The sequence below is a fragment of the Cynara cardunculus genome (assembly GCF_001531365.2).
Source record: "Cynara cardunculus var. scolymus isolate 2C chromosome LG 4, CcrdV1, whole genome shotgun sequence".
NCBI classification, from domain to species: Eukaryota; Viridiplantae; Streptophyta; class Magnoliopsida; order Asterales; family Asteraceae; genus Cynara; species Cynara cardunculus.
The window spans coordinates 12,877,983-12,894,571 of record NC_037531.1 but is presented as its reverse complement, the minus strand read 5'-3'; the positions used below and the strand labels follow the sequence as shown (position 1 = coordinate 12,894,571).

At 34.5% G+C, this 16,589-nt stretch overlaps 3 protein-coding genes across 5 annotated transcripts; all 3 read right to left on the bottom strand.

The window, feature by feature from the left end:
- Window positions 1-546: 546 nt before the first annotated feature.
- On the bottom strand, window positions 547-1,535 carry LOC112511494 (protein MIZU-KUSSEI 1-like). Its single transcript, XM_025117131.1, has one exon. It carries the CDS (start codon window positions 1,465-1,467, stop codon window positions 697-699), a length of 771 nt encoding a protein of 256 aa, XP_024972899.1. The 5' UTR covers window positions 1,468-1,535; the 3' UTR covers window positions 547-696.
- A 6,493-nt stretch (window positions 1,536-8,028) lies between these two features.
- Window positions 8,029-10,797, bottom strand: LOC112511196 (protein Dr1 homolog). 3 transcript variants are annotated; one of them, XM_025116716.1, is made up of 6 exons: window positions 10,506-10,797; window positions 10,193-10,341; window positions 9,329-9,418; window positions 8,585-8,748; window positions 8,286-8,485; window positions 8,029-8,133 (listed from the first exon to the last, which is right to left on the bottom strand). In XM_025116716.1, exons 2-5 carry the CDS (start codon window positions 10,245-10,247, stop codon window positions 8,321-8,323), a joined length of 474 nt encoding a protein of 157 aa, XP_024972484.1. In that variant the 5' UTR covers window positions 10,248-10,341; window positions 10,506-10,797; the 3' UTR covers window positions 8,029-8,133; window positions 8,286-8,320. The 3 variants fall into 3 exon arrangements, with proteins under 3 accessions (XP_024972484.1, XP_024972483.1, XP_024972485.1); XM_025116715.1 differs by having other exon boundaries at window positions 8,029-8,485; window positions 10,506-10,796; XM_025116717.1 differs by having other exon boundaries at window positions 8,029-8,485; window positions 10,544-10,796.
- Window positions 10,798-12,207: 1,410 nt separating this feature from the next.
- Window positions 12,208-12,702, bottom strand: LOC112511870 (probable calcium-binding protein CML15). Its single transcript, XM_025117695.1, has one exon. The coding sequence runs from the start codon at window positions 12,700-12,702 to the stop codon at window positions 12,208-12,210; it is 495 nt and encodes a 164-aa protein (XP_024973463.1).
- Window positions 12,703-16,589: the final 3,887 nt, after the last annotated feature.

Below are 16,589 nucleotides of genomic sequence, written 5' to 3'. Positions count from 1 at the left end.
TTGAAATAAATTATAGTGTTGACTTATGTAGATAAGCATTTGGATAGAGAGACTAAATGAAGCCTATAAAGATAGACAAGTGTAGAACAATTAATGCCCTAAATGCATAAAGAAAGGTTTGGTGTTTAGGGTAGGTGGCATTTATTTTTTGGAGTGTTCTTAAGTTTTGTTTTTTAGTTAAGTGAAAAAGAATCTCCACTGTTAATTATTTAATTAACAACACATGAGTTTGGGAATACAAATCATCATCAATCTAATTATTGCCCTTAATCATCATACCCAACTTCTTCTTCTTTTATTAATCTGGACATCCAACCCGTTATACGAGCCGATTAATTCCAGAATGATCATCTGCTTTGTAAATAGTCTAGAATCACCGTATTTGAACCTTCGTAGCCACAAGAAGGTTTATATTCCTCCTTGGATTTGAACCTGGTACCACCTTTTGGTACTTTTAACCTTTGAAGCAAAGCTCAAACCAATCAGATATTTATTACAAAGAGATGAAGTAAATAATAATATGTATATTTTCCATTCCACCCCTCATAAAACTACAAATTACAATAAACTCGTCCTTTTCCATTTTCTATGACCGGATAAGCAAGAACAAGAAAAAGAGTCTTCAACTACAAAGAACTAAAAACAAGTCGAGTTTGGTTCTTAGATTTTCAGATTCCAGTTTCTGCAATTGAATCCTCAAATTCTGAGCAAATAAACACTCAGTTCTGGAGCTCCATTGCTATCAGGATTCATCATATAGAAAGCTTCTGAATCTCTCGACCCCATAACTCTCTCAAACTTGGCTCTCATATACATGACCCCACCATCTTCCTCTTCTCCGGCGACTTTTTTCTCCGGCGCCGGCAACACCCCAGCTCCCATTGATATCGGCTCCACAGCTTTCAGAACCCTCCATTCTTTCTCCCCACACTCCCTTTTCATGGCGAAACCACACTTCTTCCCATTGCAATACGTCCTCCAAACAGGCTCCTCCAACAGTCGTCTTGTGTTGCCCACCTTCTTCACCGCTGTCTTATCTTCTTTGTCACACTCCAATGCGATTCTAACGAGCCCAGAAGCCATTTCCTTAACCAGACCACTGATGGGAGTTTGAAGTTCGATCAAGAAAGCCGGTTGAGAGGTGGGGTTTTTCTGGAAGGCGAAATAAACATGGCCTCGCCGGGATCCAAATAGGGTTCCGACGACTCTAGGTCCTAGGCCGTTTAGGAGGCTTGTTCGATTCTTAGTGAGAGCAGTAACAACTGATCGGAATCTGGCGATGGTGACTGCTTGAAGCTTCTTTCTTGTTAGCGATGGTTGATCGGTGGTGTTACTCTTGGGGCAAGAATTGAAGGATGATAATGGTGGTGGTGGTGGTGGGGATTCTTGGTATTGCTCTTCGTCTTCGTTGCTGACTTTATTTGACCAATGGAAGTGTTTCTTGTCTTGCATACAAGTCTTCGCCATGGTTAAGTTGAGTGTTGCAGGTGGTAGTAATGGGAAATGAGAAGCAAAGGGCAAGTTCTTAAAGAGAGGGAAGACACAGGTTGTTGATTCTTTTATGGATTTGTGGGTGATATTTCTTTATATGTAAACATGGACTTAAAATACGTCCTTTTCTTCACATAACATTGTCGGATGGCATTTTTGTAATAAGTTTTTTTTATCGTACTTTTGGTATCTAAGATGTAAAGTTTTTTAAGTACTCGGCTAACCGATTGAACTATTAACCGGTTATCATGTTGATGTGGCGAGTAATGTAAAATTTAAAGTTTGTTTCATATTAATTATTTAAAATGAAAAGTTTAAAATTTTGATTTTTTTTTTCCAAATCTATACTATATTATAAAGCATTTGACAAAAACTTTTAAAAATCATTTTTTATGCATGAAGTATTGTATATTAATGCATATTACTTAAAATTCAAGGTTACAAGTAAATTATGCACAAGTACAACTTATTAAAGCTTCATGTTTGAATTCGTATAACTAACTACGGATAAACATAATCAAATAGAGGATAAACATCTCATTTTAAAATATAAAAAATCTAAAATATAATTAGGATAATTACCAAATTCTAACAAGATAATTAATTATTATCTTGATAAGAAAATTATATTATTAAACCAAATATAAATTACTTCGTTATTGTACATAAATTAAATTATAAAAAAATTGGATTAAAAATTGCACAAAAAATGATGAATTTTAAATAGTTAATTTGATATTAATATCGATATATTTTTGTCAAATTTTTATTATATCTTCAAATTTATATTTTATTAAAAAAAATAAAAACATTATCGTTTTTTAAAAATCAAATAAGACCATTATAAAATCGACTGAGATAAAGAGTAAAATAAAATATTAAAATTAAGATGTATTTCGTTGCATTGCACGAATACCCTTCTAGTTATATATAAAATCAAAATTTTGATATAATATTTTGGGCTTAAACTTTATAATTTTAATAAGATATGCATTAATGAAATAAAAATGGTGGTTGATTTAAATGTGGTATTTTTGGATATTTTAAAGAATTAAATCAACATAACGTTACCATCATCTTTGCTCATTTAAGTTTTACCAGAGATAAATTTGATAAATTCAGAGTAATGTAGCAATTACCAACTTATACATTATGCTTTATAGCTTGTGTGGCACACTGAATTCCACAAGTCCCAGCTCTGGAAAACAGGAGTTCTTATTTTAGTTTTTTTTTTTTTAATTAACCTGGATATTCAACTCGTTATGCGAGCCGACCAATCCTAGGACAACCACCTGCTTTGCAGTTAGCCCGGAGTCACCGTATTTGAACCTCCGTGGCCACAAAGGGATTTTTATTTCTCCTTTGATTTGAACCGGAGACCTCCTGATACTTTTGATCTTTAAAGTCAAGCTCAAACTAATCAGAAGCGACCACCATTTGAATTGGTGGTTTTATATGCAGAGGTAAAGAATCCCCAAAGAAAAAAGAAACAGAAGCAACCCCACCAACTGTACCAAATGACCAAAGAACATGCCAGTGGAGGGGTGAAGGTTTCAAGAAAACAAAAAGAATGCAAAGCAAAATCCAAACTTTACAAGATTCTAGGCAATCTATACATATATATATATATATATATATATACACTGCAAATTACACACACAATAATATACATACAGAGTTGTATATTATGCAATAAAAGTTGTATATCATTTTGAAGTCGATTAGTTTCGTCTTATAAAAAGTACCACAAAACCATATTACGGTTATGTTGACATTGAATCTAGCGCTCAAGATCCACATGAAAGCTCGTTAGACTGGAAAAAGAATATATCATCAAATGGAATGTTGGCATGGAATATAGAGTTCAAGATTTACATGAAGGCTTGTTTAGTTCGAATTTCAAACAGGTGTAGGTCGAATTGCAATACGGATCCGTAGAATTGGAGTTTTGCAAGGAGAAAAAAACACGACAGGGGTATTTTAGTAATTTCACATGAGAAAAGAAAAAAGGGGGGAAGGGGGGACAAGGGTCAATATGTAAGTTCACTTTCGATGTGGGGTTAGGGAAATAATTTGACTGACTTGTGTGTGTCTGTGTGTTTGTTTGACTAGGAGGCATTTTGGATACATCATAAACCAAAGGTAACATTGTGATAATTGAAGCAGCTGAAATTACCATCATGCCCCTGTCCCAAAACTGCCACAAGAACTCACATCCAACTGCAGATAAGAAAAACATGGCTCTTGCTTTGGCTTTTTGTGCCCAAAGATCGAGCCACCCCTGGTCAAGGCCCCCACAAGTTAGACATCCGGTGCGGCTCGGTTTTGTTGAAACTAAAAGTTGTCGTAAAGGAACGACATCAATACTGTTATTTGTAAGCAGTATGGTTCTTATAGATGAGACAGGATTACATCAGACGTTTGTATTTTATCTGTCTATGTTGTAACATTTTCGTCCCTTACAGTTCAAATAATATGTGACGTTTCATAAAGATCACGGTAAATAATTTGGAATAATTTATTGGCATTTTAATGTTTAGTTATATATTTTAAATTGAATATAAAGATTTTTGTTGATGTCACTCAATTTTACCCGGTAAGAGCAAGACAACGACCAAGAGTCTTACCCCGTAAATAAGGACGATAACTCTTACCACGGTAAGCGCTTACCGGGTAAATTGTTACATACGATGTCGTTTTGGTGGACTAAAATCTTACTTGCCAAATAAATAATAATGTTAAATTTTACCGATAAGCAGTTACCAAATAAGTATTCGGTAAATAATCCATGCAATAATGATGCAATATGCATATCTCATGGCCCATCAATTTATTAGATGTATATTCCATGGCCAACCAAGGGTCTCTATGAACTTATATTTGACCACACATTGCTATGGACCCAAAATTAATTAACGGTAAGTTTCAACTTTAATTTTAAAGTTACAACTTATACCCCTAAAGTTTTATATTTATTCAATTTCATACCCTTATGATATGTATGTTTGATTAATTACCACAAGAACCCACATCCATCCGTTAGATAAAAAAAATTTGAAACCATAGGGGTGGTACCTGATTGGTTTGAGATTGGCTCCAAAGGTCAAAAGTATCAGGAGGTCTCAGTTCAAATCCAAGGACGAATAAAAATCCTCTTGTGGCCACGGAGGTTCAAATGCGGTGACTCCGGACTATCTGCAAAGCAGGTGGTCACCCTGGGATTAGTCGGTTTGCATAACGAGTTGGATATCCAAGTTAATAAAAAAAATGTATGTTGTAAGTTTCAGTTAATGGAGTAAATTAAAACTAAATAAAAAAGAAACAAAAGGGTGAATGATAAATAAATATATTCGATATAATTTTACGGGATTGAATAAAATTTGGTCAATAATTTTTTGTTCATTTGTTTTGGATGTCGAATGGCTAAAATTGAGATATTTTGGTATGTAATCTTAAATAAGATTTTATTTAAATCTATGATTTTATTATATCAGTATAAACAGATTTTCTTTTAATATATTAAGAGAGTATGGATTTAACGAAAACACATATGTTACAAAAAATTCACTAAACTAAACAATCATAAAGCATATACAATTTCAAACAAAAACTCTAAATCTAAATAAAACAATCATAACCCTTAAATCGGTTTCAAACAAAAACCCTAAACAAAATGAAGAACATGGGTGAAGAACATGGATCTGGCATCTGATTACTGACGCGGGGAGGTGGTGGCCATGGAGAGCAAGTGGTGGCAGAGAGTAGCAGCGACCATGGAAAGTATGCGGCCTCGAATCCAGATATTAGTTGAGGTGGGGTCGTAGGGGTAATGGTCGGAGATGAGCAACAAACGTTGTCCAGTATGGCGCTATAGTGGGAGAAAGATAGTGGCGTAGAGGGGAGAAGATGAAGGACGAGGGCATGTGGCATAAGGGGTAAGGGAGAAGGTGATGTCTCCCCGCTGATGTCTCCTCAGAATTGTCGTCGGAGATATGGGAATGAAGAGGGTCGTGTATCTATAACATATGTACACACACACACACACACACACATATATATATATATATATATATTTTACGCAATGTATAGGTAAAATACCTTCTTAGTTAACTAGGGTAGAGTGAACACAATGCATTATAAAATTACAAACCACAGGGGTGTAATTCATAATCACTTCACAAAAGAAGGACTTTATACGTCATAACATATAAATCATGAGACGAAACATGTAAATTAGTCAATGTTTAGATTACAGTAAAAAAATTCAAGAACTATAAATATAAATAAGTAGGTCATAGGATGCACATTTAATAATATTGGTGAGCGATAGAATATGCAATTAAAATATCCCAAAATTTCGAGTGAATTACATTTTTCATCCATGTGGTTTACCAAAACTCTTGTTTTCGTCTCTCAACTTCACTAATTCCAACCATGTCCCTGTCATTTGCATTTCATTACGGAAATCGTCCTAGCCCAAAATCGTTAGTGTGCTCCGTTAAGTGACCCTCACATGCATGCTAATCTCATGAGGCATTTCAATTTAACAAAAGAAGAAAAACATCAAGAACCATAACAAAGAAGAAAAGCGTCAAGAACCCTAAAAAGAATCAAAATATCAAAACCCTAAAAAGAAGATTGAGGTAGAAGCAAAACATCAAGAACCTTCAAGCACGACGAAGTTGAACGTCTCGAAACCCAGATGGAGGTCGTCGACCATTGTCATAGTTTTCGAGAAGGACTGAGAGAGGGAAGGTGTCGTCGTGAGCGACGACACAAGGTGGTAGTCATCTATGGCGTCAAAGAGAGGAGGGAAGAGACGAAGGAGATGTTGGGATTTTGAGTTATGATTTGCATATTTGGTTTCATTAGATATAGGATGGTTCGAGAATTGCGTCTCGACTTGTTTTCATTATAGATTGATTCCAGAATTGTGTAAAGATGAAAGATAAAGTAGGCGAATATTGAAATTTTAGGGTCGAGCAGCTTTATGTTTAAGGTTTATTTTAACGAGTTCTATTTTATGCTTAATGTTTGTACTCGTAAAACACATACCTGTAAAAAAATTATAAACGAAGACATAAAATGACCAAAATACCCCTTATATTACTAGCACGTAAAGGGACTTAACGTACATCAGGGTCAGGGACGGTTTTTGTAATGTAATACAAACCGGAAGAGCATGGTAGTGCTTAGTGAACTCGAGGGACGAAAACCATAGTTCTATTACCCATCCCTGCAACTGATTACGACGTGTAATTAGAAATGGGAGCAAAACCTAACAAATTTGGGCCTTGATCCCTACATCTCTATATCTGGTAGGTCCACCCGATTTCACATTTAAAGCAACAAAAGATTCAACCAGAACTTCCCCATCTCTACCTCATTTATTATCATAGAGGGTGTTTGAGATAGCTTATAAAAAACTTATTGACTTATTCTGATGTGACATTGGTAATAACATTTTTGAGTGTTTGGATAAACAGGTTATACAGATGTCAAACCGGTAATAAGAAATTTTTGAAGAAGTTAAGTCATATTAACTTATAATAAGTTGATAAGAATTTTTGTAAAATAGAATAAGTTGTTTTAAATAAGCAATCCCAAACACCCCTAAAACCGATTCATAGATATTGGGCATGAGAAAGAGGAATTTTTTGGAGCAAATGTAAGGAAGGTTTCTAGTGAAAAAGGTGGGTAACTTCAAATCACCCATTGCACCATAATTTGAACCCCCAAATTGGTAATTGAAAAGAATTTAGGAGCTAGTTTCTTTATATGCCTCTCGCTTTCTGAAAAAGTCTACTTCATGAAACCGAAGGGCCATTAGCGGTACCCCTAACCTCATCGTCATGGAGGGCAAAGGTTTAAACCGGCATTTATAATGTAATTTGGTGAAAATTAAATCTATCAAATTGACTTTAAAGAAATTGGAATGGAACTTGACCATGTATTTGATTGGCAAAAATTGAAATGGAACATCTCCAAAGAATCGGGTGGGGTGGGTGGGTGGAGGTTGTGACAACAATAGTGGCGACGGTGGTATTTTGTGGGTTAGGGGGCAAGTGGGTGGTGGCTGTTATGATGACAATAGCATCGTTTGTAAGGGTGGATGGGTGGCGGTTGTGACGGCAATGGTTGGTGGTGATGGCAACAGTGGCGTGACGATGTTGGTTAAATTGGATGCAAAAGTTATTTTTGTTTTTTAAAACCAAATTATGAAATCAGTGAGATTTGCAAAAGAATGAAATTCAATTCCTTGACTCAAACGAATGAATGATCAAATCCTTTAACCATGAAATCTAACAAAATCCCATTCATTTCTAGAAGGTGAACAAAACAACAGGATTTGAATTTGACAGTTACAGTTAAACGAAACCAGACCAGTAATCGGACCTAGCTTGTTTGATCAAGTCAAGATGGTATTGTATACGATCGGACCCAACCATTTAATATTTCCAAATCTAATATCGGTCCAACACCTAACTGATCCTGTAACCAGGCCTAACAAACCAAATTATGGTTTAGTCCGACATAGAACCAAATGGCTCTTACAAGTTCTAAATAATTTTCATGTACAAAGAACAGACACAGAAACAAACAAGTCACCATCTATTTCATTTGAGAAATCACAAAATCTACCTGCAAAATGTAAGACTAAAATCTTTACTACTAATTACACTAAACTTATAGACAAATTAAAAAGGTACAGATTACTCTTAACATACCAACAAATGAAAGAGAGAAGTAAGCCATGAGGACTTTGTACATGATTAGAGAAAAGAGAAGCTTACCTATTTAAGATCAGCTAAGCTAAGCTTTCTTGGTTCTACGATTTGGCTTCCAAACTAGGATCAACTTCCGCTTGTTTACCAACATTTGCAACACCATTCATCCTAGCCCGTGCCTCCGCAAACATCCTCTGCTGCTCTGCTAATGCTTCTTCTTCCGTCATCTCTGCTCTGTTTGTGCACTTTCCACCTCTCACCGTCTCCTGTCCAATTATTTTAAAAAAATGTAAGTAATCTCTTCAACCCAAACCAACAGGAGCTCCAAAAAGATAAGCAGCATCCACAAACGAATGAACAAGTACCATCGTTTCAAGTTTGTGTTGTTCGTATGCAGCATAAACTTCTTCTATGTATTCCCCAAAACCAAGAACATCTAATGCCTTGAGTACATGTTCTGGTGCAATTGTTCTTTTATCTTCTCTGCTGCACACTTCATTTGACTCAGATGAAATCAGATTAATGAACTCTGCAAAACGAAGCACAATGGATCTCTTAGACAAGTTCAATGAACTCTATGAAATCAAAGGACAATAGAAGTTATACTAGAGTCCATATATAGTCTTTTTTATTAACCTGGATATCCAACCCGCTATGCTAGCCGACTAATCCTAGGGCGACCACATGCTTTGCAGATAGCGCGAAGTCCTCGCATTTGAACCTCCATGGCCACAAGGGGAATTTTATTCCTTCTTGGATTTGAACTTGAGACCTCCTGGTACTTTTGACCTTTGCAGTCAAGCTCAAACCAATCAGGCACCACCCTTGTGGTTTAAACAGTAAAGTAACATGACGTCCCTATAGCTTTAAAACTCTAAAACCTTCAACAACTCTTTCATCCCTCTACCTCACTCTTACCCTGAAAGCTCAAAGAGAGACCCCAAAGAATGGATGGGCACAACAAGAGAGAGGCATATAGAAATTCTACATACAAGCAGCAAGATGCAAACTTTTTGGTAACAACTATCACCGAACTAATAGAGATATTCCAGTAGATCTTGAAGTTGTTTATTTCAACACATGGCTAAAAGAATGAAAAATAATCTCACCTACACAACACTCGATCAACAGATCTTGAGCATCTCTTGCAACACGGACATCTGGAGGCAACATTTCCTTGATAATCTTCGTCATGGTAGCTGCAATCAGAAAACCTTGCATTAGCATATAAATTACTTCATCAGCAGACAACTTAAACAAGCAATATGAATCAACAAAAAGACATGTAATGTCAATAAATTTCTACAAAGCTTAAAGTCAACTAAATTTTTTGCCTTCAGTCCACATCCATATAAATTTACTACAAAGCTTTAAGTCAATTGAAACAATAGTTCTGGATTCTTCTCTTGCATTTTTATCAACTTATTACATCATGCCAATGACCATTTGTAATGTAATCAGAGTATCTCCAACTAATGATAAAAACTAGCAAAATTCAGACTTTTTAACTTCGAAGAAACCAACCAACTTAAATAAAAAAAAAACTATCAAAATTCATTAGAAATCAGAACAGCTTCCAGAATATCACGGTAGAAGATGGAACAGCATACATCCAGAATAATTACTTTGTAGACAATACAAAATAGGCTGTGGGTAAGTGTGTGTGTGTGATCTATTATTTATCGGTATATCAATTAATTTCTCACCCATATTAGTATAATTGATGAACACAAACGATCAATTTTCAATCCTTAAACTAAAAAATGAGATCATCCAGGCAACCATTTTATATGTAAATTAAAAATTACGATTGTTAAGGCACTTGAAAAATCAGCCTGCATTTCCACGTACACCAAGAGAAAATTACATATTTAACTGTATCATTTAAATCAACAAACGACGAGAAAGCTAAAGAATAGACGTAGGCAAACATACAACAATCCATGTGAGGAAAATGAAGGAATCAAACAAACCTTTTGGGAGCGAAGCATCCTCTTTCGTCTTGCCAACAATATCTATAGGTTCCATTCCTTTCGCAACGAATCAACGGACAAAACACGTAATCACCAGATCTAAATCAAATTTCGGTACAATTGCATCTCTCGAACATTAAATTACAGATCTGCCAAATATATCGATTTCTTAGTCCAGAAATTAAACCAAAAGAGACTCACAATCAACGGATCTACACGAAAATTCACCAAAATCAAAATCTGTCGAACATGAAACAGAATTACAGACCTAAACACCTCACGTAACCAAAAGAACTAGGGTTTTCAAACTCACCAAGAAAATCAAAATCGCGAATCAAACGAACTACGTACCGCAGACCGAATTAAATCAATTCCATTCGGATCGGAAAACAAGGATCGGAGATGAAAACGATGAAGCATGATAGCTCTCGATATAGAGGGGGACGTTCGCAGGCGACTAGGGCAAAATCATCCCAGGAAACGGATTGTCCACGCGCGCTTGAGACCGTGGGTGTGATGGCCCACGTGAATCGGAAGGCGTTTAGGGGATCGTGAGAGACACGCGACTGAGGGATGAGAGTGGGGTTGAGATCCATGAAGTTGAGTTTTATAGTTCTACGGCTTGGAATATGAAAGGGGGGGAGAGGAAAAGGTCGTAAAGAAACAGATGGTGTTTGATGAAACGGTGGGAGCGAGAAAAGGAGCGAAGCCGGTGGATCCTTCCAAGTACCCGGACCCACCCACGGGTCAATCGAATCGGATCTCAATTTTAATGGTGTTGGGCTTTTCAGAATAAAATGTGGCTTCTTGGGCTCACAAAATTGACCCATTCTGATAAATTATAAGTTGCAAAACAAACGGGTCGGGTCAATTTAAAACGGGTCATATTTGATTCAAATTAAACGGGTCGATTAGAGATGGTTCGACATGGCCCAAACCGGTTACTTTTGTCGGCAAATTCAAGGCTTGGGTGGGCAAATTCAAGAAATTGGTATATCAGAAGAATTGAAATCTGTAATAACTGTATCAGGTTAACCACGTGTTTTGCTATGAAAATTGGAAGGGAATATGTCAAAAAGAATGGACATTTTAATTTTCCTTCTATTTTTTTCCAGATTCGAGAACACTACATATGGCACCACTTTAAAAGATTCATCGGCCTTGGAAAGACCATATTCTTCGTATGTTGCATAACTTTCAAAGAGTTTCTATGGCCTAGTGATGCGGGCTTTGGCGTGGAGGACCAAATTCTATTGTTTCTAGAAGTCCATGACCGGGCTAATAGGGTGCTCCGTTTAAATGACCATAAATTTTGCTACGGTCCGTCTTAGGTCCATAACAATATGTTGATTCGAAACAGGGGCCTATGAGAATTTCGAGACCTAAAAACGTCTTTTTAATATGTTTCTGGACAACGTTGTGTGTTTTTCTATGTTTTTAATTTTTCGTTTGGGCTTTTATGATAGAGCCATAGTCATTTCCAAGCCCATTTCATTTTGGTCGTCTTATGTGCGTGTTTGTGTTGTAATTTGGATGGTCACACTTGAAATTCAAAACCTTCCATTTTCATTGCAAATTTTGAGTTCACGGTGAATTCAAATTTGAAGCTTAGGGTTCGGTATTCGTTGAATTAACGAATTTTAATACATATTATCTCCAGGTATCGGTAGAATCAACATGTTTAATCTTCGTCACTTGGGTTGGATCATGAGTATTCTTGCCGGTTATTCTAACCGTGTACTAGAAAAAGTGTTTCGCCAACAAAAAAAAAACCTAATTTAATTACAAGATTCTTGTTTCTATCGTATTTTCTGATATTTTTATTTCCTACTGCTCTAAAACTGACGGATAATTGCCGATAAATTGATCAAACGATTGATCGGTTTTAAGGTTCTTCCTTGTACAATCTTAACAGGCAATTAGGAAGACAAACAAGGATGAACTTAACGTCGACAAAATCTATATACAAAAAACCTACACATGACTCAAAATGACGAATTTACCCCTCTAGATCATCAAGGCAATGGAACTGGGAACCCAAAGGATTCGGCTGCAGATTTTGCCATTACTCTTGCGAATTCGTTAAAACTAATGACACCATCGCCGTCGGTATCGGCCTCTTCGATCATCTCGGTAAGTTCACGGTACGTTAACGGTTGACCCATCTTGGCCATCGATTTCGCTAGCTCAGCCAACGTGATGAACCCGTTTCCATCTCGATCGAAAGAATGGAACACCTGGAGAAGCTGCTTTTGATTGATGAGATATTGTTCCGTCATCATGTCCGGCGACATGGCTTTCACTAATTCGTCGAATTCAACGGCACCGTTGCCATTGGAATCCATGTGGTTGAAGAGCATATAGATTTGATCGCCGGACGGTTTGAGGCCGAGAGACCGGAGGAGGGCGGCTAGCTCGAGGTGAGTTAGGGATCCATCGGAGTCCATGTCGAACCGGTTAAATATATCCCGGAGCTGGTTGAGTTGGTCCACCGCCATCAATGTCGACATGGTGGTGGTGATGGTGGCCACCGGATCTTGATCTCATATAATATATTCCGATTATCAATCAAAACCGTTAATTGCCTGTGTTTCTTCAACGGCGGTGGTGGGTGGTGGCGGAGGATATTATAAGGAGGGTGGTTTAGGAAACAAGATCGGAGGAATGCGTTTACCATTGGAACCCATGCTTGTGGCTGTGGATGTGGATGGAAGGCCTCTTTCTGTTAATGCAAATGCCAAATGAAATTAAACGAAAAAAAATGGGTGTTCTTGATTCAAATTGTCAAGTTTTTATAATATATATATATATATATATATATATATATATATATTTATTTATTTAGCGACAGGTTCAAATGTTAACCAAAGATTTTATGTTAACTTTGTTAATCGATCTTGGCCATTCAATCTTTTAATAAACGGTTGTGATTAATCATGATAAAAAATTATTTTTTTTAATTTAAAATTTCATAAAGATAAGTGAACAAAGTTGAAAAAGGTATTTAGGTAAAAAAAATTATGTAACTCCCATATCATTAATTAATTGGGAGTTATAATATAAAAAATTCTATGATTTTTTTGTTAATTTATTTTTGTTAATGTAAGAACCATATGAACACAACTATATATATATGAATCATTGTGTCAAATGCGAACAAAAATTTGACATATATATGAACTTGGACTGCATAGCATTTATGAACACAATATGAACATAATAAGAAAAACTTTTATACGAAAGGAAATAAATAAATAAAACATGTATGAACACGATATGAACAGCTTGTGAACAATAGTTCCTTCATTATAAACATATTCAGGAGCGATCCTTTGTCAATTGGAGTTTTATACATGCATTGCATCCACACCGTTTAAGGTTCACCCCTTGTTCATATATGTTTCTGATCTTATATGGTTGTTAACCCCTTGTTCATATCGTGTTCACCCCTTGTTCATATCGTATAAAATATATGAACACATAACCCCAACGCTATGAACATCGGGTGCAAACACTTACACAAATATAAAGATTTGGTATCAAACTTAAAAAATAACACTTGTGTTCATATGATAGACGTAACATAAACACAATGGTTCATGATTCATAAAAGTCGGTAATATGACAATATGAAAATGGGTCGTGCATGTACTTCCATTTGAACATGTGATTTAGGTACGTATTTTAGTAATTAAAAAAAAGTTATCAATACAAGATGAATTATAAAAAACACAACACATCGTAATGAACATAATTTCGATTAAAACGAATATAAAAAAAAATAAAAATCTATTACCAAGACATTCGCTTTGGTTAATTTCTTCAATTTCCGACCTCGAACTCCGATTGTCATCATAAATCATTTTAATCTTCTCACTGTTGTCGATTTATATTCCATTGCGTTTATCCATATTAGCTTGATTGATACCAAAAAAAATTACTACCGTGTTTTCTATGCGAATTAAAAACTGATAAAACAATAAACATGAAATATCAAGATTAAAGAAAATAAAAATATTAATATTATAAATGCATATTTTTTGGGATTTGATGATTTGTAACTCCCCATTAATTGTTTGGGAGTTACATATCAAATCAGTTTACTGAAATACCCTTGTAATTAAAATGTGAACATGACATAAACCTACAAGAAGAATGGAATTTGATTGGTTGTCATGGTTTTCAAAGTTAACACAAAATTGTTGGTTAACATTTGATCTTCCCCATATATATATATAAACGTTCAAATGAAAACCGTGTATTTCTAAGAAACCGTGTAAACTAATTTTGACAAATAGGAAAATTCTATTTTTTTCTAATTAAATTTAATTAATAAGGGAATTTCGGTCATTTACAATATTTTCAATTAAATATGGAAATTATTAATAAATCTTAATTAAGAAAACGTAATAAATAAAATTTTATAAATGGTAATATTTAAATATTTAATTATATTATAATTTTAAAATTTTGAACTAAATATATTGTGATGCGATTGAATCTGTTGGTGAATTTTGAAGATTGTAAAACATAATGTAATGAATTCATCAAATCATGATTGAAAAAAGAAATTAATACAAATGAAACAGGTTTCATGAAAGTGAAACTGGTTCATGTCATAAATAAACAATGAGTAGTGAAACATTTTCATGGTGAACCTGTTTCATTGATGGTGTAGTTGATCCATTTAATAGGCGAAGTGGAAAATGAAACGGGTGCATAATGTGTTTGGTTCGTCATGAAATAATTTCATGATGAATCTGTTACAGAATCTTGAAGATTGTAATCTGCTTCAGAATCTTGAAAATTGTAAGGGTTAAAGGAATGAATTCATCAAATCACGGGTGAAATAAGAAAATTAATGTWCATGAAATAGGTTTCATGAAAGTGAAACTGGTTCATGACGTAATTGAACCAAGAGTAGTGAAACAGGTGCATAATGTATTTGGTTCGTCATGAAATAATTGCATGATGAAACGGGTGCATGATGAACCTGCTCCATAATCTTGAAGATTGTAATATGCTACATAATCTTTAAGATTGTAAGGGTTAAAGGAATGACTTCATCAAATCATGAGCGAAATAAACTAATCTATGTACATGAAACAAGTTTCATGAAGGTGAAACTAGTTCATGGCGTAATTGAACAATGAATAGTGAACTGGTTTGATGGTGAACCCAGTTTTCAGTGATGGTGTAGTTGATCCATTTGGTAGGTGAAATGCAAAATGAAACGGGTGCATAATGTATGCGGTTTGTCATGAAATAACTACATGCTGAAATGGATTTATGATGAAAACGGTGCGTCTTGAAATATTTTATAATAAATAGGGTGCATATTTACATGGGTGTGTGAAAGACATTGAAACAATTCCAGGATAAGGAATAAAAAGGCTGTTGCATTAGCGAAATTATTTCCTAACAAATAGAAAATTTTAATTTCTTAAAATAAAGATAATGTCCTTCAATAGGATGTTACATAATATGTATTTTTGTTTACCATTTTGTCCTTATTACTGATATAAAATTAAATTTTTAATATTTTTATTTTTAATTTTCTAAAATAAAGTAAACTAATCTTGATCATTGATCAAGAAAATGGATGGATGAAATTGGTTTACACGGTTTACACAAATGGAGGCAGTTTTCATTTGAACGCTCATCTATATATTGTTGCGATCCATTGCAAACCATCCTCATTTTTGAAAACCCTACAAAACCAATCTCATCAATCCATTTTTTTGATCAATGGTCAAGATTAAATAGTGTTATATTAGGAAATTAAAAAAAGTTTAATTTTTAATTAAAAAAAGAGTAAAATCGTTAAATCACCATATGAATCTGTTTCACTGTATGAAACTGTATTTCATCACTGTCCTCTTCACTGTATGCAACTATTTCATTAAATGAAAATGTATGAAACTGTATTTCATCAATGTATTAATTTGTATTTCTTAACTAGATGAACATGTATTTCTTCATTGTATGAATCTGTTTCACAATATTTAATCACATGTGTGAATTTGTTTCACAGTATTTATTCACATGTGTGAATCTGGTTCACTGTATGAAACTGTATTAATTTGTCATCTTCATTGTATGCAACTATTTCATTGTTTCACCGTTTTATATTTAAAAACAATTGATTTACACCTTCCATATAAACTGTTTATATATTTACGTTTCCATATATAAAAATAATTAAATCATTTTCAATATTATATTTAAAAACAATTGATTTACACCTTCCATATAAACGATTTATATATTTACGTTTTCATATTTAAAAATAATTAAATCATTTCAAATATTATGTTTAAAAACAATTGATTAACACCTTCCATATAAACGATTTCTATATTTACGTTTTCATATTTAAAAATAATTAAATCATTTA

Bases quoted from the DNA above. Each gene is read 5' to 3' on its own strand.
- LOC112511196 (XM_025116716.1), bottom strand. From the start codon at position 10,247: ATGGAACCTATAGATATTGTTGGCAAGACGAAAGAGGATGCTTCGCTC. The intron at 9,419-10,192 runs GTTTGTTTGATT...TTCTGATTGCAG, and splicing joins GGATGCTTCGCTCCCAAAAG to CTACCATGACGAAGATTATC. The intron at 8,486-8,584 runs GTACTTGTTCAT...ATAATTGGACAG, and splicing joins AACACAAACTTGAAACGATG to GAGACGGTGAGAGGTGGAAA.
- LOC112511870 (XM_025117695.1), bottom strand. From the start codon at position 12,702: ATGTCGACATTGATGGCGGTGGACCAACTCAACCAGCTCCGGGATATA.
- LOC112511494 (XM_025117131.1), bottom strand. From the start codon at position 1,467: ATGGCGAAGACTTGTATGCAAGACAAGAAACACTTCCATTGGTCAAAT.